Source organism: Chroicocephalus ridibundus, chromosome 10, assembly GCF_963924245.1.
Source record: "Chroicocephalus ridibundus chromosome 10, bChrRid1.1, whole genome shotgun sequence".
NCBI classification, from domain to species: Eukaryota; Metazoa; Chordata; class Aves; order Charadriiformes; family Laridae; genus Chroicocephalus; species Chroicocephalus ridibundus.
The window spans coordinates 2017975-2040347 of NC_086293.1; the positions used below are offsets into that span (position 1 = coordinate 2017975).

The 22373-nt window shown below is 39.8% G+C and overlaps 1 protein-coding gene and 1 long non-coding RNA gene across 3 annotated transcripts in view; one reads left to right on the forward strand and one right to left on the reverse strand.

Moving 5' to 3' along the window:
* Positions 1-509: 509 nt before the first annotated feature.
* Positions 510-21474, reverse strand: LOC134521549 (uncharacterized). 2 transcript variants are annotated; one of them, XR_010072805.1, is made up of 5 exons: positions 21436-21474; positions 20416-20566; positions 2566-2717; positions 729-845; positions 510-611 (listed from the first exon to the last, which is right to left on the reverse strand). It is a non-coding gene; the product is annotated as an uncharacterized LOC134521549 (long non-coding RNA). The 2 variants fall into 2 exon arrangements; XR_010072806.1 differs by having other exon boundaries at positions 729-848.
* NUP210 (nucleoporin 210) overlaps positions 21284-22373 on the forward strand; it is a 68497-nt gene continuing 67407 nt past the window's right edge. The window contains exon 1 of the mRNA XM_063348126.1: positions 21284-21440. Within this exon, the coding sequence (XP_063204196.1) occupies positions 21295-21440 (146 nt within the window). The 5' untranslated portion in view covers positions 21284-21294. The remainder of the gene's footprint in view (positions 21441-22373) is intronic.

A 22373-nucleotide genomic window follows, 5' to 3' on the forward strand; every position in this document is an offset into this window, starting at 1 on the left:
TCCCAAGAAAACATTCCATCCCTGTGACATTATCTTTTAATTAACATTTCTTTTTGTTCTGGTCCTTTGTGCACTTGCCTCAGTTCAGCATATCTACCTTTTATTCCTTGTTACTAAGTACTTAATGCTTGGTGCTTAATTGGGTTTTTGAGTGTAGTTTGGTTAACTAGATACAAATATAATGTGTTATTTCATTTTCATTTAAATTAAACTTAAATTAAAAATTAACTTGCAGATTAGTTTCCATATTTGTTAGATATTGTGAATTGGGTTTCCTATGTGCTTTCCCATTAATTGCTCACATTTAAACTATGACACACACACTTCTCCAAATGTAAAGTTTGCTTCGTCGTTCCTTTTTTCACCACCAAAAATCGAATGTAAATACCAGCTCCTCTGTTACAGCTGGGCGTGAGGCCTGATGCTTTTGTCTTCCTCCTCTGCTGCCATAGTAAGTTGGATTCTTACCTGCAGGCTGACTCCCCCCCAGCGCCCAATAATACCTTTTCCTTTCTGCGTCGGGGCAGAGACAGGCTCTCTTGGAGGCTCCCCAGGGAAGTGCTGCAGATTTACACTAGTGCCTGGTCACTCTTGCTGGGGTACGAGTCTTTCTGTCTCCAGCAGAAAAAGAAAAAAGAAATACGATGAAGACGTGTACCTATTTCAGTGTAGGACACACTATTTGCAATATTATAAATTAGAAAATATTGTTTATAGTATGTATTTACCATTTGGGCATTCTGCGATCGTTATTCTTGACATTCCAAGGAACTGCAGTTGCAGACACGGAAGGGGTGACAAGCCGTCTGCGGGTGGGCACTCCTCACCCCAGAGGAGGTACAGTCCTGCTGCAGAAACACAGTTACTCTTGGTACCCCCGTGAGTTTTTAACAGTTTTTAAACAGACCATACGGGGCATAACATTGTCGTTCAGTCTTATCTTTTTGGCTCGGAAGGTAATTACTTCCTCATGAATTAGGTCCAAGATACGCAAAAGAGACAGACCCGTGGTGGATTTTGGACATACTCCGAGCTCCAGTTTTCTGCCAGCAGACTTTTCGAGGCAAGTGGGTTGGGAAACCTTACAGCGTGGTAGAAGAAACAGAGCTGAGGAAATAACACCACCTTTGGCTCACTAGTCACTTTGAAAAAAACTTCTTTTGAAGAAAATCTGGGGTTCTTAGTATTTTATACAACATGGCAATATTTAAAACAAAGTGAATTTTTTTTTCAAAGTTGGTCTGTCCTGAAATTGTATTTTAAATACATATAAATGAAATATTTTGATTTAAAAAAAAAAAAAAATCAGACCCAAGCAAATAATAAACTTTTAAATTGATATACATCCACAAAATGTACTGGAATATCTGAATCCATACTTTTGGCTGAAAGGTATTTCTTTTAAAAGTTCTGCTGAGTTCTAATCTTCTCTTTACAAATTAGGAAGGCAGGGCAACAAGCATAACTCAGCAGCAAAGATGAGAAGCTGACCTTTTAGAAGAAAAGCCCATACTCATAACAAGCAGAAAATAGTTACAGACCATACAGAACCCACCTCTCTCTAAATTTCCTGGAATCCTTCAAAATTAGGCCCCAAATACACCATCAAAGTGAGAAAACAGATGAATTGCAACCCAGCTCGTGCAGACAAAGGAAATGTTTTCTCCTTATACCATTTTGTTTCTGTTGAGACAAAGTGCAACTTGAATGGTTTTGACAATCTTATGGATAACGCTGGGGTCCTGTGGTAAGGGAGTTTATTAATTGCTGCATACTTGAAAGCGCAGGCATATCATTGTTATAATAAATAACAAGCAGCCTATTAACTCCCAAGGTCTGGCCTGTTTAACGTGTTCTTCGTCAGCCAGGAGATCATTCATCTCATGTTGAAAATCATAAACAGCACCTCTGGGAGGACAGACTTCCTTCCAAAGAGAAATACTTTTTTTATAACAGGGCTCCAGTTTGACGTTGATTGAGATACTGGCCCTGTCCTTCTGGGGAACTCTTTTCAGGCTGTTCATGTGACTGGTCTCTCTAAAGTTCAGGGATCCACTTGTGCGGATCCATTTGAAGGTGGGTCCAGAGTCTGAACTGCTAGCAAAACTAACTTTTAGCAGTTGGTTTAGCAGCCAGTTTAGCCTGACTAATGTCCCATATGAAAGAGACTGGCCAGTTGCGCCTGCCAAGAATTGTGCCAGTTTATTAAAAATTTTGTTCAGGTAATTTGTTGCACATTCATTCTTCAGTACACTGAGGGAATGTGGCAAAAGCCCTTCATCACCTTCTCAACCTCCCATAGAACAGAAAATGACTTCTTAGTTCTGGTGTTCCATGATGGTGAAATGACTTAAACATGATGAATGGTGAAATATGATAAGGGTTTTTCCACATCAAGTAACAGTGAAGTTAGAGACAAAAGTCAGCAGTAGCAAATTCACGATACTATGAAAATTGGGACGATGGATCCACTCATCCATAACCTGTATCAGTGAGGTAACCTTCGGATTGCTTGCTTCACAGGTGAAGCAGTACGATGCCAAATTAAGAGTTGTAGCAACTTACGGTATTATTTTAACCTCCCAGAAACTTTCCAGTTACTGCCTGGAGCTGGAATAGCGCAAGAGTTGGAATCTTCCCAGCAGGTTTGCTCAGGCCTGACCCATGCAGCTACCTCCAAGGTCTTATCCCCACCTCTTGTCACAACAGCCTGTCCTCTATGGGAAAAAAAATCAGTGTGCAAATCAGCTCATTTTGTTTCAGTTGTGAGATGCAGCATATCCTTCCTTCAAGGGCGAAACACCCTCAGAACTGAAATAAAACCCACGTCACAAATAGTTTACTGTCAAACTCATTTGAGTTGAGGCTTTTGAAAGAGGTTAACATGAAGAAACGTGCTACAGATAAAATCAGGGATGAAACGCTTTTAAAGGAACATAAAGGAATGGGATTGTTATTTACATTGAGACTGACTTCTGTAAAATTTTTTCTAACTCATTACATGAATTTCTACAGAAATTTTAATTAGTGTTTTTTAATCAGAAAATAATATTTTGAGAACCTGTGCTACTTTAATCTCTTTGATCCTGAGGGCTTTGATCTGCCACGTGGTGACATGACTGAGATCAGGCACTTATTTCCATGGTGGGTAGAAAATGTGAAATTATTGATTCCTGTAATCCAGCAGAGCAGAAAAAGGTCCGTGCTTTTTATAGCTCAGAAACTGATACAGTTTTCTTCCCTCGCTGTTGCTCAGAGCAGCTGGAAAACCAAGGCCTGGATATTCCTTAAAGATATCATTATTCTCCTCACAGTCTTATCTTCGCTCTTATTAGCCTAAGTCCTTCTCCCTTGCTGAATTACATCGAACTGAAATCCTCAGTTTTTAAAACAATAGAGCATGATACCACTAACCACCACTTCGTGCCTTCACTGTCATGTGATTTTCAAAATGAGAGAGGTAGGCTATTGCAACAGAACTCAGATTATACAAATCCCAGCAAGGGTTTATCCAAAATAGACTTTAAATGGCCTTTTCAAATTCACCAGAGGGACTCAGCTTAATGCCTTGAGCTGATAACCAGCGAAGGAAGCCATACGACTTGACTTAACTCTCATACGCTGTAAACATCTGCAAGTCACTATCAAAACGGAGAAAACAATGTTTAGTACAATGAGGTGCTTTCTGAAGCAAGAAAATTTTCTAAGAAGTGATTCATTTGCAGGTCCCTCCAGAAGTACAGGCAGCTACTTTACACGGTGAACAAGAGCACAGGAGAGAAATACAATTAAGTTAATAACACAGTCTCTATTACTGCAAATTTGTCTCCGAATTAGTTTGTGTCCACTCTCCTAGAGTGTATTTGTAAATATATATATATGGTATATAATTTTGTAATTTCATTGCCAATTACAGAGACAACCTGATGTCTAGTACTCTAATAGCTATCCAAATAAACAGGGTTGTGTATAACATGTAAAGTTTTCATTAATATTCAGTCCTAAGAACAACCAGATACAGAAAAACTGTTTCCATCTAATAATTAGCATGTTCAAGTGAGCACATTTAGTTGATATTTGCTCTGCTTGGATTTTTAAGTGCTTTGATAATATGATTGAGATTTAGTCAGTTTACAGTATGCAAGAAAGTGGCGAAGTAAAACACAAATTTCTGTTCTGTATTTTCCAAATACATTCAATAGACAATTCAGACATCTAATACTCAGCTGGGGGTAAAAGTATAAGAAACATTGGCAAAATGTTTAAAAGTATACTATTCCTTATGCTACCGGGAAAAGACGAAATATCAGATTTCACGACATCTTTCTGTTTCTGATGGCCTTGTGCACCTTGCCCATTAACAACTGTAACAATTCCCTAGTAATTAGTATTGGTACTTAATCGAATTGGGGGTGGAAGGGTGGGGAAGGAAACGCGGTTTTACAGAATATTTCTAAAGATATCAATAAGTAGAAAGGAGAATTCCCACTGGAATAAAGTCTAGGAAGGGACTAAAATGTCGAGCCAAACAGCCTCATGAGAAAAGATTAATAAGAATCATTGATATGTTCCTTATATACACACTACACATTTCTTGGCATTACAACATTCTTTAGAAAAGGTACTGTACAGAAGGACATGCGAGCTTACGTTGGAAAACAAATACACATGAAAGTTCAAGTTCCCTTGAAATAATCTGCTCTAAAAACCTAAGTTAAACCAGATTTCTGTATTAAATATATAGGGCAGTTATATTTGACTATTCCTTTGTTACAGGTTAAAGCCAGGCACATAAAGCATAACCAGGAGCACGAGTTTTCTGCCACCAGCAGCACAACTAGGGTTTGCAACGAGTAGGAACACTTCCAGTGTCCCAAGAGAAGTGAGGGGTTGAGCGAAGGAAGTGAGGTGGGGCTTGTGGGAAGAATCGTCAGGACACAAAACATACCTGAAACATTTCCAAATCCACTATTCCTCTTCGATATTTTCATACTTCTGTACTAGCTTTAGATTCATAAATCGCAATGTAACAACACCTCAAGTGATACCCTGAAAGAATTTCATTATCAATATTTACCTGAGCACAGCCAAGAAAAGCGAAGGAACTACAACAATACGAACCATTACTAAACAACCTGGCTTTATTCCAGGCTTTGTAGGTTGGATAAGCTCAGAACTATTCAGAAACAGCCCTTCAGAATCGGAGGCCTTCAGATGAAATCCCTCCCCGGCACCATGAGATGTTTACACCTTTAGATAGGAATGTCATGCGATAACTAAATTGGACATTTTATTTGTTCTCAAATATCACGGCACAACTTAGAGGTGAATTATCAGATAATTGGCACTCAAACTATATTAGGCATCATGAATTAATATCAACATTCTGAATTGCTTGTTTTAGCAAACAAGCAGCTAGTGCGATCCAGCTCCGTATGGCTGGCATTACCGAACAGATGTTTCAGCTGCTGAATGACGATGAAGTATGATCACAAGAAGACAGACATGGTAAAATGTAGTTGAATAAGGCCACGCAGCTTCCGAGATAATTGCCGTACACCAGTGCATTCAGCCTAACTGTGGTTATTGAAGGAAAGAACTAAACACAAAGCAATTCAAACGAAAAGTGGCATACACAGGGATGCTAGGGATATTTTTATTTTCAAAGGGCAAAGAACGCTACTTCAGGTCACGATGATCAAATTCCCTAAGGAACTTCTCAGTAGTATTTTAAAACCCCTTTTTCAGTCACTTTAAGCAACATTTTTTTTAAAATGGACTTAATTACTATTGAACCAGAACTGCATATACTGCTCACAGAAATTAGAGGGAGTAGACAGGGCTCTGCAACAGTGCTTGCTCTGCCAGAAATCTAGGAAGTGAAGTGAAGTGAAGATAAACCCCACCAGCAAGAAAACAGAGTGCCAAAGGAGAGCCTGCATTGGCGCTATGTGGCTACAGCACGACTCAGGGGTGCTCTGGTGGGTGGCCAGAGCAGCTGTCGGCCCGAATCTACCCAAAATTAGTTGTGGCAAGTATTGCTGCATCACACTGCCACATCCAAGATGTGATCTGTGTTTATTTTCTGTAGAACAAAATAATATTTCTTAGCTGTATTACAATAAAAATTCCTACTGGTGAAGAACCATAGGAGATATATATACATGTATTTATATAAAAAAAAGATAATAGAAGTAATATGGGAACAAATAGGGATGTAGTGCACCCTGATGTAATCCCAGTTTAAGAAATACTTGCTTTTTAGAAAGTATCAAAACCAGGGATCCTTCATATTGTCTCACAGAGGAAGAGAGTTTCCGAAAAAGATGAGCCCCTTGTGTTTTCTTCACCATCTTCCATCTGACTAACACAATCAGAGCAAAACAAAAACACATTTTTCAGCTATCTCAGCAAAACTCCTCTTAATATGTAAGGAGCAGCTCATTTCTTATTTTTATTCCACAGGAAGTTATTTTGACAAAGATGTGCTAATCACGCAACGTGATAGTAATAAACCTCCCTTATTTCTAAGGCTAATAGGCTGCTCATCAACTGAAGTATGTCAATGACCAGCAATTAGCACCCTTCTCATTTAGCTACTGTGATTACACCAATTCTTGTACTAGTGCTGCATTAATTGCAGTTTATATCATCTTGATTTGGGGTGTGTGGTGATTTAAAGCCGCAGCAGCGGGTGGAGACTTTTCTTATTTCCCTCACTGCTAGAAAAGCTGGGAAAAATCACCAAAACAAGGGGTGAGACAATCTAGCTTCCTCACTGCTGTGTGTTGCAGCTTCCATTTCCCCTTCCTACTCAGTTCTCTCTAATCATTGAGACTCATTAGAATATTTGCTGCTGCCTCGAGTTTAACTATTATTTTTTTCTTAGGAAATAAGGGATTAACTTCAAGGTGAGTAAATTCTACTGGGTCAGCCTGGTCTTTCTTGGTGCTTCAGTTAATATTATTTATCTTTGTAAAATCTATATATCCTTGGGTTATGTGGCTACGAGGAGGGAGACAAAATCTCCCAAGTGGGACTTGGCAGAGCCCCCAGGAATTTGCAACTTCACATCTATGGAAAAAAACTGTTATGGCAGAGTATGGTGAACCAAAATATGCAATGAAGCTTATTCTTTCTGGGCTCTCCCCATTTGAGAGCCGTATCAACCTTGCCTCTGAAATGGAGTTCTTAATAACTAGGACTAAAGCTTTTCATGAACGCTCACTAATAATGTGTTGTTTAGGGGGTGCCGGAGGTTGGCACTTTGTAGCTGGCATTACAGACTTGTTTATACATACAATTAACAAAAGTAAAACCTGAACATACCAATGTCAGAAATCCTTAAGTACGTCCCTAAACCACGGCATTCCGAATGAGTAGGTACTTGTGAATGGTGCATCTGTGGCTCAGTTGTCCACCAGCATATTTAGTATTATTAATAACACTACGCCTATAATGATGACAAATACAACTTTTCTGGCTTGGAGAAATGTTGAGGAGATCTGTTCACTAGTGATGGCTCTTGGATGGCTAGATGTGACAGAAAAGGAAACTAATTATTCTTCTCCAAAGCATGGTTTGAATTATGTGCAGTAGATAAGGCTTCAGGGCACACGTTTGAAAAATGAGGAGAAAACAAAATAGCTACATATCATCCTTTCTGTGCCCTTGAGTAGAGCAGGGCTGCTTCTGAAAGGTCCCTGTCCATATACCAGCACTGTCTGAACAGGTAATTGAAGATTACAAAATCTTACATATGGAAAAAGAGGCATATTAAGTTTGACCAAGTAATCTTATTATGGTATTTCCTAACTTTTCAGAGTTCTTTTACTTTTTTACAAAATTTTTAACATAATTTTATTTGAACTTGTCTGTATGTTTTATAACAGCCTGTCCTCTGACAAGCTATTATTGCTTTATTTGAACATTTGCATGACTCAACAGTGGCATTTGGTAAAAAAGAAAGCAAAACTGAATAGTGGGGTTTTTGTTTTCCCTGAATGGATTACTCTCCTTATAAAACCCAATATTCCCCTCTCCATGGTGCAAAACTAACCCAAATTGGAAGCCACCTTCCATATAAGCCCAGCCAAACCGTTCCAGTATGTTTCATTCATTTAAATTGTCAAGACAGCTAAGCCTTTGGGAGGCACCTTCTCCATACTTTCCAGTGTGTTTAAGCGGAAGGCCAGAGGCAGGAGATCAGTCACCACAGATTACTTTTATTCCCCTGCAAATTCTCCATTCATTTGGTATGATGACAGCGTCCTACTGAGAAGACCACAAAACCTCATAGCATATTTTGGACTCGAGGTGAGCTGACAGATAATGACAAGTTACAGATAATTAGAAACAAACTCCCTAGTAAATACTTAGCTCCAGAAACAGAAGATTGTGAGTTATTCTGGCTGGGTTTGAAATCAGCTACACATAATATTTACACAGATTGATGCTGTCTCCTGGCAGTGCAATGTGCTTTGGGTTTGACCATGCTTCGTCTTTCCCTCTTGCTGGAGCACTTGTACGGAGCTGACTGACTAGCAGTGATGGAGTCAAGGGTAGGTACTCTTTATCCCTCTCTAATTTCATCAGCATACACACTAATTTGACCTCTCTAGAGAATGTTCCTCCTTCCTGGTGTCTGCCTTAGACTACTGAGCAGTTTACCCACTTTGTTAATTATTAGACAATCACATTTGTCTGCCCTTCGTATAAGCCAGGACACAAGGGATAGCTGGGAGAAAGGGAAGGAGGAAAAGGGGTGAAGGACAGTTCCATGTAAACACAAAACTTCAGACACCTTCTCTTTTTCAATATCAGATACATAAGCTGTTGGTTCATTAATCAAAAACCAAATCCTTACACTTCACAATAAGCTAAATTTCAGCAGTTCGCAAAGTATATCTGCTTATTTCAACTGCATTACTAAGGCAAGTATGTAATACCCATTTGTAATACCATAGCTAAAATGTAATTAATGTTACTCATTCATTATCAATGTAGGCTAGCGCGCTGGGGATTTGCTCCGTTATCAGGCAAAAAGGCAACACAGATGAAGAGTAAACAATGAACTGCAGCAAAATGCAAACACATAATGTATGTAAGTATGTAATTGGATATAAGCAATAGCCAGATATAAATTCAGGTCACCAGCCTGAACTAGAAGTCCCAGCTTGCAGGGCAGATAAGCTCTGTTTTGGGAAGGATGTGTCCTCTCCAATTGTCTCTAATGCGTTAAAAGACAGACTTTTAATTTTTTTTTCATTTAAGTAGAGAAAACATTAAAAAAACTTCCATTTCCTACTTGGCAATTCATTACAGACGTCTCTGAAAGAAAAGCAGATTTATCTGGTTAAAAAGATACCTTGCTTGGCCTTCTGTGTCATCAAAGTTGAACTTTGGTCTCTACCCACACCATCACAGTGCCAGTGGAAAGGAATGTAGCGTCTATAGCAGGATTTGGACAGTATTTGCAAAATGCAAGCAAGTGTGAACTCCAGGCCACACATCCACTTCGGATACGCTCATCTCACAAATCTGGATCAATTTATAGCAAAAGATGCAACTTCAATATAACAAGTCAGAGGGCATAAAGTGTACAAGGGTAAGCCCATGCACAAATCTGCTGAGGGCCAGAGCACCTGTAATTATAATGATGCGATTTTTTTAAAGAATTTAGAAAGTCAATAAAATATGTATATCCTTTACAGATAGTTTTTGCACTGAAAGAATATGTTATGCTCTACTGAATTGTTTATAATTAAATTATGTCCTTTACAAGAAGATCTAGGATTAAGAGCATAGTCGAATGACTGCGCTATTGCTTAATATTTGAGTTATGAAGCAAATGATGTTTTTTGCAAATATCGTATTTGCACACGCACATAGTCCTGCAAAATAACTCATCTGTTTAGTTCATTGCAAGATGAAAATCGGGCATAATTTGGAAGGAAAAACTCTTTATGGAGCTTTCAGTGTACTTTTTTAAAGTGGAATAGAATTACAGTCCCTGAAGCTAAGCAGATGCAAGATCAGATCTGAAAGAAAAGCTCCATGAAGGTCAAACAGAATGTGATTTGAAGTCACAAAAACAAAGTACATCATATTACAAAGCTACAAAATAGTATAGGGTATTTCTTGTTTTACTAAATTTGGGGGTTCATTCATTATTTATAGAGAAAAATCTCATTTGTCTTCTGCTTTTCACCAAGTGCTTTTCAATTTGAAAGGGTCATTTGATTGTAATTAAGCCAAATGTTAGTGAATAATTCACTGCCTTTTCCCCTTCATCCTGTCCTATTAATTACGTAGAGCCAAAAGGCTCAAACTTTCAAATAATAACAAATCTTTATCCAAATAATTGGTAATAATCAAAGACTCAAAGCTGTTACAGCCGTCCAGTGTGAACAAAGAAGATTCTGTTTGTGAAATGGGAACTAATAAGTGAAAAATTAATTTTTCATCAACCTAAATATTTCCAAAAACGTAGGCCTTCATACAACATACTAATGGGAATCTCTGTGTAATTTCATTTGATAAACACAGCACTAAAATTGGCATCCTTGTAATTAATTTACGCTATTGCATAAAAATATGGAGAGAATAACTCACAAAGAGAAACTACATGCTGCAGAGTTGCTTTAAATCTTTTTTCCTTTATGAATGATGTCAGGCACCTAGTTATATAAAACAGCATGGTACTTTGTGGGGCTCTTATAATCCGAAACTCTTAAAGAATCTTATGCATTTTAAGTAGAACTCCGTAATTGTAAAATAAGCCAGTATTGGTCTACGTGGAGATTCTTCAGATTTTATTCATATGTTTCACGCGACTTGTTGCAAATCTCTTACGTGAGAAAAGTAAGAACAACGTTGGTCTACTGTTACTAAAATGAGCCAAAACTTCAAAATTGCATGAAAACCTGTTGAGAAACACCCTCCTGTGGTTTCGGTTCTGGGTTACCACCACAACTACAGAGGGCTGTTTGGCAGTTCCACTGGAGAAAAAGTTAAAAATTGCAATTTCACGCTGGAGCAGAGTTCATCTAACAAAACTGTTTAGTCCTGTAGGATTACTGTTGCTTAAAGTGCAACTAACCTTGGCTCTAACCTCAGTGTGTGTAATACTAATGAACTTAGAAGTTGATCTTCCCGTCTCTTTATCCCCCGATTAGTATGCGTGTTATGCACAGAACTGATCTGAGATAGTGAGAACTTACTCAAAAGGAACCAAAAACCAATAAGAAAAGCAAATGGGGGAAAAAAGGAGAATACAAATGTGTCTCCAGGATCCCAAGAGGAAATATTTATAAAGAACATAAAAAACAGTGTCATCAAGATGCCAGCTAGTTAGGAGAAATAAAATGGAAGATTGATGTTGATCTGCTCAGAATGATCATAAACGAATAAAAGTAGACTGATGACATCTTGTAGAGGGCAGATCTTCTCTTGATAAATCGACAGAGTACATTCAAGAGAGTATCACCAAATGGCACTGAGCTTGATAATGAAAAGCAAAGGGAGGCAAATGATCTTCACAGATTCCTACACAACCCAGCATGTGTTATAACAATGGCCTTCCAGCTTCTGGCGTCAGAAACAAAACAGACTGGATTTAGGAATTACTAGAGGAACGGCCCTCTCCTATCATATCTCATGTGAGATAGACTGACTTTACCTTATTGTAAAGTTTAAAGAAAAAAAAAGGAACTAATATTTTTCCACTGTATTTGGGGTCTTTTCTATGCTATTTTTTGTATTACAACCCCTTCTTCAGATTTGGACAGCTGCTGGGCGTTGAGAAGAGTTTTTAATTGTGCTGTGTGCTCTTTTTTCTCTTTTTTTCCTTAGCAGTTAGTGATAAGTTAGAACAGGGCCATGTGTCCAAGCAGTTCAGATTTTTCAGTCTAACGTGCTCTACCCTGTGTTTGTTAATGTCTGAATTTCAGCAACCATTATGCTGCCAATTTGTCTAGTTCTGTTTCCATGAAGTTCATCACAGCCTTCTCTTACAAAGACTTACACTAAACAATTTTGTCATCTGTAATTCCTGCTAACCTCATTTTTTTGTTCCACCCTTCATTTCTGCCTTTCTGGATAATTAATGAATGTATGAAATACTAACTACAGTACAGATCCTTGGGACATAATAATATTAGCCTCCTGCTGAATTGAAAACTGACAGCCTAATGAATTAAATTTCCTACCTAAGAATAAGAGTGTTGAGAGTGAAAATCAGGATGACTTGTGATTTATCCCTAATCTAAAGGGGGGAAAAAAAAGGCAAAAAACCCCCAAACCAACCACCCAAACCTCTGCAAGTACAAGCACCTGCAATTTCCACAGACTTCTATGTGACATGAGAAAAAACAGGCTAATTAATGAAAAAACAACACCAATTTAAAAAAAAGAGGAAACATCACCTCTGCATACCTGTTTCACTTGCTATTTATGGAATCATTGAGCTAACAAGCAGTACCTTAAGCATTTTTCCTTCTGTGAAATTGTTAAAAGTGGCTTGGCTAGAATACCCTTGGAATGTCAAAACTTGTTTAGGTATTTGAGCCAAAGAGGACGAGGTATAAAATTTATAGTTATTCAAGCCTAAAGAAAAAGATGAACAAATTGAACTAAACTGATGGCTACTATAGCTATAATCATGTTGGCAGGACATGCTTCCTTGTCAAAGTCATTTAGTTTTTTCTAGATATCAGGAAATTCCTCACGCTGCTCTGACACTTTGATACAGTATCTGTAGCAGACATTTCTGTAAGCAAAAAATATATTTGGAACAAACATTACCAAGCCACACAAAAAAGGGCAGTTTCTTAGTGTTCTGCCACTGATATAAAAACTAATGTATTAAAACTTAGATGTGTTATAAACATCATCAGAACGTCTAGAATTATTTCTGAAACTGTTATACTTCAGCATGTAAAAAAGTGTGTAATTTATACAGCAGCTTTAAAATGCTCTAATTAGTGTCTTCCAAGTACAAATCCTGTTGTTTGAATTTTGTACCAAAGAGCTAGAAGAATAATACGAAAAATACTAATGAATATTCACATGCTCTTGAAATGAACCCCCTTCATTCACAAACATTTTGAGATCAAATTTTATTAGCACAAATGTTCACAAAAAGTATAAAAGTGTAATAATGCATTTAAATTATCAACATTTTAATAACCTGTATTGATGAGCTAATAGGCCTTTTCATAGGAAGCCATGAAGTTCTTTGGAGGATGTGCCTTGTTTTACTAAACTTTTCATTATAGATTCTAGTCAAAGCAGATTCTTTACTTAGGTTAGAAGAAGATTCTACAAAATGCCTAAAGGCGGACACAGGTTCCTAATGTGTGATGCTGAGAAAATTCTGCTAAAGTTTAAAAAAAAAAAAAGGGCACTCTGCCTTTTAAGTCCTATTGGATGCTGTCTGCATCATTACATACACACTCACGTTTAATCATCTGGATCGTCGACTTAAGAAATGAAGATCCCATCTCAAAGGTAAAGTAGGGGCCTAAACCTACATGAAGGTCATTGTAACTGGACTAGACTATACTTTCAGTGGTCGCGCCAGAATCGGGCAGCAGTCAGGGTGTCCTAGATCTTCTCCATATATCCACCGTGGCAATTTAGATGTTTGTTGTTCAGTGGAACATCGGGCCAGATAGTACAGTCAGATTTATTGTACTCAGATCTGTACAGATTTTAGCGTGCACAGGGGCTGCGTGCAAGATTTCCAGGTGCCCAGCAAGAGCTAATGCTAATGTCCTCTCTGGAGAAAGTCCTAGTCAGCCTCCAAATGTCATCCAAATCACATTTCCCGACATGATATAGGCCACCTGGGAAACCCAAACATATAGTAGACTGGGAAGGTGCATGGTATGTTAGGGAGGGATATCGAACTTTAAGAATGGAATTTCTAGCACAATCTCTGATTTTTTTCATGTGGCTTTGTTGCATGTCCACAAAATGGGCATAATGGGCAGCTGTGAAAACACAATAATTAAATACCCGTGAAGCATGCCATAGCAGTGGTAAAGTGGCAGTGTAAGATGCAGGACAGAAAGAGCAAAAGTGAAAATCAGGCTTGCATGTAACTAGGATGAGTCAGAGTCAACACAGAAACAAAAATGAAAAAAGGAAAAAGTTGTATGCATGTAGAGATGGCTACAAGCAGCATGATTCAGACCTCAGTTTCAAAAGCCATGGAGTTTGGCTTGCTGTGCCATACTTTGGCCTGGGCACAATTTTACTCATGCAAGCTGTGTCTGTGTTGCTGGGACTAGACCTTGATTTACCAAGATCCTGAAAGTATTTTTAAAAAACAAGAGACCTTTAAAATCTCCGTCCAGTGCCTCACTATCTGCACTGAATTTGTCTCAGTGACACTGTATTTAACTTCTTTGTTACAAATCTGCAGTTGCAAATTCATATTGAAGATTTTTTTTTTGTTTTTGCGCTTCATGAATGATAGCTTTATTCCATTCCCCAAGGAAACTTGATTGGTAGGTGGCCTACCTGGAAAAAAGTGACTCTGAAAGGAATTAAGGAGAGAAAATAGAAATCAGCTTACTTCAGTGCAATGTGTACATGATCCGTTACATTCCATTGTGTATTGCAGCACCTCCTGCTTCTCAACTATCATTCTACTGCTGAAAGTGAAATCTCCTTTGGAAGGACTTATACACGTAACAGAATTTGTGTTAGGTTTCTCCAAGGTTAGCAAAAGGTGCCAAATTTGTTGTACTTCTGTATATATTCAAATGGAAAAAAAATTATTTTTAATAAAAAATGTAATTTTACAGTTGAAATGCACACTATATACTACCAGTATATATGGAGAAACAGAGGAAGCCTGACAGCCTTGCTGTGCAGGAACAGAAGCCCTCTCGACCATTGCCAGTGCTGAGATAAGTGAGGTCAGCAGACTACTGCAGGAAGAGAATGGGGAAAACAGAAAAGATGATGGAATTTTGTAAATTGCCCCATGTTGGTGTTTAAAGCATAGAAAATAACAAACCAATTCAGAACAGTGTTAACCTTTGAAAAGGCTCGGAATTATCGTACTTGATTGCCCACTTAAAATTTCTGAGGTGTACATACCATAATTTGAAACCAAGTAACCTTGAAAAGTTCATAATTCACTTTCCATAGTGCTATTAACTAAGTCATTAAACATATCCACATGCCTATTTATAAATTGTATTAATTGTTTTCAAGATTTAAGACTACCATGTTCTACTAAATTTCCCTGATGTTTTTAAAGCAGAAACAAAGGTTGGGATTTTTGTTTGTTTGTTTCTTACTTGTCTCTATTTCTTGTGGATTCTTATCACTTGTGCATTCATTCAGTTGTTCAGTGAATAGCTCATTAACACGATTTCTATCTGGGTATAAAAGCGCACGGCAAAAGCACTATTATGTAACAGTTTGAAAAGACAGCTATAAATAACCTACTTTAATAACCATAAATTTACATTAGAAAGGTAGATAAACTCTGAAGTGAAAAACGTTTATTTTTATCTGATGTTACTGTTTCATAATCTCAGCGTTATCAGCCTCATCCTGAATAATTTAGTAAGGTCTTGGGGTTTTATACCATCTAAGAAAGGCTTGCATATCAAACAGATTAATACGATAGGAACAGAGACTTAAAGAAGACCTACATTTCTCTTTTGGGACGCAGCCTTACTTACCTGGTCCACATTCAGAACTTCCAGTGACATCCCTGGCAGATTAGACTATGCAAAGAATGGCAGGTTTGGCCCTTTTACTGATTTTCTAAACACTAGTGCTCCTTCTGAATAATTTGAAGGAAATCAACCTTGATGGAATTTTAAAATTTTCCTTCCTTATTACCATTAACTGGCTGCCTTCATTTTAGAAATTTAGTGAATTTATGCCTTCCTTTGGCCAAACATCTTCTCTTGGAAGGGAAATACTGGCAGGCAAAACCAAAGCATTCAGTTTTATAGATGCTATCAATCCATCATTATCTCTGCTGTAAGGCTGAGAGGATGTTCTCATAAAATCTTCAATAAGCGTTATGAAAATACAGAAAGTCTAATGCAGTAAATGGAACATGATAACTCTACTAGCAGAGAAAGTGATAAAGAAATAATTGAAAAAGGAATGTTGTTTTATGTACTCTGTAAGTCTAGGATACTTATTTTAAAGTAATGAAGTGTAATGCCCCCTCTTGCAATTGGATCTCTGTGAGTAGACAGGAGCAGCTGAAGAGAGACTTAATGCAGAGGCACGAACATATCCCGTGCACTTCTGGTGGTGGGATCAATGCCTAATTAATGAGTTTTGCCAGTCAAGCTTAACGACTGTGTACATTTGTATGTATGTAAGATCTTCCATTGGCTTTTTAGATAATGGATGGTTATAACCACATGCTCAAATACAATAATCTATGAACTCCTAATTCCCATAAGCCTTTTGCTAGTACTAAGGGATACCAGTTGTAATCTTGTTCCTGTATTGACTGGTTTTTAAGTGTCTTTTCATATATTAGACTACTTTAAATACTTCTTCGACTGATGTTTTCTTTGGTGGAGATATTTTGCAAGGCTCCTCAGCTATGAGGATGGAACCAGACAGCAAACTAAGCAGGAAAAAAGCACAGCGATGAGAGCCATCAGAGCTTCAGGAAATACAGGTAAAGCACTGTACTTTGAGATCAGCGATGGGTAAGATGGACACAAAGAGGGCAGCTGAAGTGTTCTAAGATGAAGCCTGATAAGGAGGAAGAAAACTGACCATCCTTCCCAGCAATTTTTGCAGGATACTTCTTCAGCTTAATCACAGACAGCATCAGACAAAAAAAGGCCCATCACTGTTATTCTCCTCTTAAGTTACTATTCCCAGACCAATTTCTTTCTCTAAGTCTCTTACCCTGCCCTTTTCATCTCCTACTGGGCCTGGTGTAGGCAACTCCCCATCTCATCTCAACCAGAGCTTCATCCCTAGAGGAACAGTCTTTTCATTAAATGTGTTAGTATTATTTGCCAGTCACTCTTTAGCCCTTAAATCAAATATTATTTTATTTGAGAGGTTCAGGAGCATGATAGTGCAGAATATTTCTCATCATTCTACTGTGGGAGCCCTGTTTCTTCCAGTTTAATGAGACAGTTCTTACAATTAAATTGTACACAATGCATTTAGCTGCTGACACTACACAGAGCCAGCCCTGTACTGTTAACACGCAAGTATAGTCATACCTGCAAGAGTTATGCTTGGAACTGTTTTGAGTTAGCTTGACCCAGTACACTTTAAAATAATCTTCCACACCTAGTTGCCTTATCATTTTGCTGGAATTTCACCTTCTGAGTTGCAATTATTCAGAGTTGTGTTTTTGGGGGGTTTCGTCTGCTTTGTGGTTTTGGGGGTTTTTTTGGTAGAGGAGCATTTTTAAAGATTTTAAATTATTCAGAATTTTAAAATATGAAATGCCTGAACATAAAGTCAGGTGTTCCTTGGCCAGATGTTTTTTTAGTAACCTTTTTTTCCTGAATGAACTCTAGAACCTGAGGTTTTCTTAATTCAAAATTTATCAGAGACTCAGGCCTCAATCCAGGAAAACGTGTACGCATAACCCTAATATTAGATACATGCTTAGTACTCATATCAAGTTGGTTTAGCCTTCCTGAACATGATGAGCCCCGCAAGTCCCTGTAGTGCCGAAAGACATGAGACACACATATTGAGTACCCTTGAAATCTGAGGGCTGTGGAAGCATCGAGGGATGCATCAAAGGGAAGACAGGCAAACAGGCACCATCATCACTGTGCCATTCAAATACTTTGTTTTTCTGAACATGGATTTTAAATTATTTCACTGCAAACAGAAGATCACCTCATGCTATGCTGATACAGGTTTTTTCTAGCTTTATAAAAAAGTATTTTTCCGCCAGAAACTGGTTAATTTAAAAGATTTAATCCAAGTATATGTCTGCTTGCTTCCTTGGGAGTGTTTTCAGCTCTTCAGACCAGACAAGTGAGTTCATAAGATCTTTCAGTAATTCTCCCCCTTTTATTTTCAGATTTCAGTAGAAACATTATCAGCACCTGTGTTTTGTTATTTACTGCATGTATTTTGATTGCCTCTTAAATCTCTTTAAAACGTAATTCTTCCACAAATGGCTCAGCTGCTTGGAGAATAACCATTTATTGTTTGCCTTTATCCCTCTCACAATTAAGCAGCTCATTAAAGTACTCCCTCTGTTGTTGTATAATTGCATTCTTTGTGACTAAGAAATTTCCATTTTTGTTCTTTATCAGACTTGCTCAGGTGTACATTGATATGCATGTAAAATTATCTTATATTTCTAATACGTCTATCCTGTTCCAATCCTCCACCATGCCAGCTAACCACCCCACTAACTGGAGGTATCTTTGCACTCTCATTTTAGTCTGGACGCACCAGCTCCGTACTGGTCTCATCACTGCAGTATGGAAAAAGACAGTGGGGCACTGCAGCAACCATGCTAAGTCAAACCATGATTTTAATAACTTCTCACCAAGCATGCAGCTGCACTCTCTGCCTCCTAGCCTACTCTCCTCTATCCAAAATTGTCTCTAACGCTAACACAGTGCTGCAATGCACGACTTTCAGTTTAAGCAAGCAGAAAATTCACTTCATAATTTCACTGTGTAACAGAAATGGCAGAGTTGCTCATCAGTGTCTCCTGCCTTACAATTGTCTACTCTTACAACTTCTTAGCATGCTTTTGAGTATGCACTGAAAGATATGTCAGGTATTTAATTGCTGTACTTAACTGTCACGTTTCATCGAAAGCTTTAAGGTCCCAAGTGCACTTTGCTGTTCCTTATGAAAATCACTCAAGTCTAAGAAGTATTTGAGAATAACAATAATTTTCCGGTTACACACTGAATACTCATCACCATAACTACTGATGAAAGAACGTAAAGACATTCTGAGACTGCAAAACCTACCTTTAAAAGCAAGGAGGTACTGGGATACAGACATTTTCTCACCTCATTCATTGCACAGGATGCAAGGTGCTCGCTATCTACATCTTATCTACTCAGCTGTGACTGTACTAACTGTAAACACATTGTATTGATTTAATCACAAGCTATTTTATCACACCCCTCCCTAATAGCCGAGTCTTTACTGAACTTATCTTCATAACATGCCTATGAAGGAAGGTTATGGATTGACTGACAGAAAGAGTAAAGAAAAAAAAAACAACTCTGTTTTTTGGGGAGCAATTTAAGGTGTAGCGGCTTGATTTGCCAGAGCTTTTAATACCATATATCTTTCTGGGCCCAGCTCCCAGTGACTTAAATTGCAGCTGTAAAGTTCAGCTCTTCTCTAAATCAGACCACACAATTTCAAGATGTGCATTTGGAAAATGAGTAATATACCAACAGAAGCTGCAGCAAGAAGTGAACTGTCCAGCAGCACACAGTCCTCTGGGAGAGAAAATGGAATAGCCTTGCTGAGGTACTGATAAATAAAACACTAGGTGAATAAATATTGAAAAAAAAATGCTCCTAGGTAAATAAAAAGTCCTGGAAAGTTTACTCACTTAGAATAGATAAGAATTGCTTAACTGTTGTACTACCTAAATTAGAACTGGTTAAACTCTCAGGTGGTGTGCTTGGACAGCATTTGATCTTTTGGGGCAGAATTCAAGTAGCTTAGTTCAAAGATGATTCTCCCCTTTTTAAAATCCCTTCTCTCACTGAATATACACCGTCCTTCTGTTGAGGTAATGACAGACAGATCCTCCACACAATAACTTCATTCACTAAATAGGTTTGATTAATTCCTGGAGCATGACTTTTCCCATGCACCATGAATGCGGAAGAGATCCTACTGTTAAACATATGTTGAAATAATGATACATATGAACACAGCCTGACAACAAGGACAAATGAAGACTGTCAGCCTGACTTTTGACTTACAAAACATAACGGTCTTTCAGAGTACTTTCAGGTGTGTTCAAATTTTCTAAAAAAGCAAATTATTAAATACACAAATTCCATCATACAGAATCGTGTTTATCGCTACAGAGATCACCAGTTCATTTAAGTCTTCAGCAAAAATATCTGTAACAAAGTGAACTGAGTAGTACAATATCATCCACTACAAAGTCCAATCACCAGCAGGAGATAAAACATATATTTTGCAACATGTTTACAAAATATATGGTAAAAAAAAAATTATCAATTTGAGACTTGCGATTCCTGAATTCCATTCCAGGCTCTGAACACACTTAAATGATTACAGATCTGTCAGTGCTGGTTAAAACTTCCCTCCTTTTTCTTCTTCCTACATTGTCCTACTTCCCATGCCGTTCTGCCACACTTTTGAGCAACACACAGGAAAAGGTCAAGCTCGTGTTAGGCTGGCTGATGAAATCCAGCTACTTACTGTGCTCCTTGGAGGAGCTCCAAGCAGCTCAGACCAAGACCGCTTGTGGTATTCACCTGGTTTGCAGAGTTCACCTACCACCAAGTTCCTTGTCTTGACTTCTTCACCTTTTTCTGCACTTTGGTCTGCCTAACTTTTCTTTCCCCCTCTCCTAGGACACAAAGAATACAGGAAAATAAGTCATCTTACTTGAAAGATATAAGAATGCAGATAATTAGTATTTTTATAAGAAAAGAACTGTTGTTTAGCTTAGCTGTTAGCATCACTGTAAGTGCTATAATGTACACACTGAAAAAGTATAGTATGTAATGTAACCATACCCTCAACGTATTTTTGAGTTTCCTAATCCATAGGATTTAGGATTTAATCCATTTAGGTATTATTTGGTTGGGTTTTTTTTAAACCATAGGTCCTATTTTTAAAAGGACCACCACCTCACCCCGCTCAGGGTTTGTGGCAGGTGCTCTCCGGGGCCAAAAGTGCCTGAAACTCCATGCTTTTCCCCCCCCCACATCCCCAACGGGGTGCAAACCAGCACCCGCTCCCTTATAAACCCCTCCGGGCCAGCTGAGGCGGCCTGAGGAAAACCCAAGCCTTCTCCCAACACGATGTACCCCCGACAGGAGCCTTCCTAGCCGCCCAAACCAGCGGTAGCTTGACTTGGCGGGCGTCCCTATCGCTCCTGGCTGTTGGCGCCACTAGAAATTACCTCAGGGAAGGCGGCCCCGGGGGGCGGAGGGGGCGAGGAGAGGGCCGGGCCTGCCCCCCGGGGCAGGCCCGGCCCTCTCCTCGCCCCCTCCGCCCCCCGGGGCCGCCCTGCCCCGCCGCTGACGTCCCTCCGCCGGCGGCACAGCCGCCCTTTCCCGCCCCCAGCGGAGCATGGCTCCCCCCGTGCCTCTCCTCCTCCTCCTCTCCCTTCACCTCGCCGCCTCCTCCAAGCTCAACATCCCCAAGGTGCTGCTGCCCTTCACCCGCGGCACCCGCGTCAACTTCACGCTGGAGGCCAGCCAGGGTTGCTACCGATGGTGAGTTGCAGGTGCCGCCGCCCTTTTGTCCGCCGCTTCTTCTTCGTCTTCTTCTTCTCCCCCCCCCGCCGCCCCTGCGCCGCCGCCGCCCGGATGCACCTGCGGCGTTTCCTCAGCCCGCGGCGGGAAAAAGCGGCCTGGCGGGGCCTGGTCGTTCGTTCCCCCCCCGCCCCCGGAGCCGTTCTCCAGCAGCGCCAGGCCGGTTCCACCTTACTTCGGGCAGTTTATGGAGTGGCCCAGCAGCGTGGGGTTAAGAACGGAGGTAATCCCTGAGGGGAAAGGCTGGGCATTACAAACCATGGCTGGTTATTTGTTTGGTTTTTGTGTTTGTTTTTTTTTTTTTGTTCCCTCCCCCCCCCCCGCAGTGGGGATTAAACCCGCTGAAGAGGGGCTTTGGCAGGAGACCGGGGCTGAAGAGGCTCTGAGGGGAAGTCCCTGCTGTGGGGGAGTTTCCCGCCATGGCTGGGTGCCTCACATGCACCTCGCACCTCATGTGTGCCCGCCCTGCTGCCCCATGTACCCCACACATGGCCACCCTGCCACCCCACACGCCCAATGTGCTCATCCTGCCTCCCCACACCCCCTCTGTAGCCACACGGGCCACCGTTAGTGCTGTCCCACACGTCCCCAGTGCTTTGCCGGACACCCTCAGTGCTTCCCCATGCACCCTCAGTGCCTCCCTGGACACCCTGACTAGCAACCTCGGAGACCCTCAGTGCTACCCCAGCCACAGTTTCCCCACGGCCCCACGTGTGTGGGTGCAGCACCCGGTGCTCAGGCCACTGCTGGTGGTGTAGAAGTGCCCCTTTCCTCGCAGCGGTCAGCAATGAAGGACTGGAGGCCTTGAGTTCAGGGTATGGATGTAAGGAAGGAGGGATTGAGTCGCGGCACCTAGCTGAGGTGAGAGCCTCTCGGTGCTGCTCTGTGTGTAGG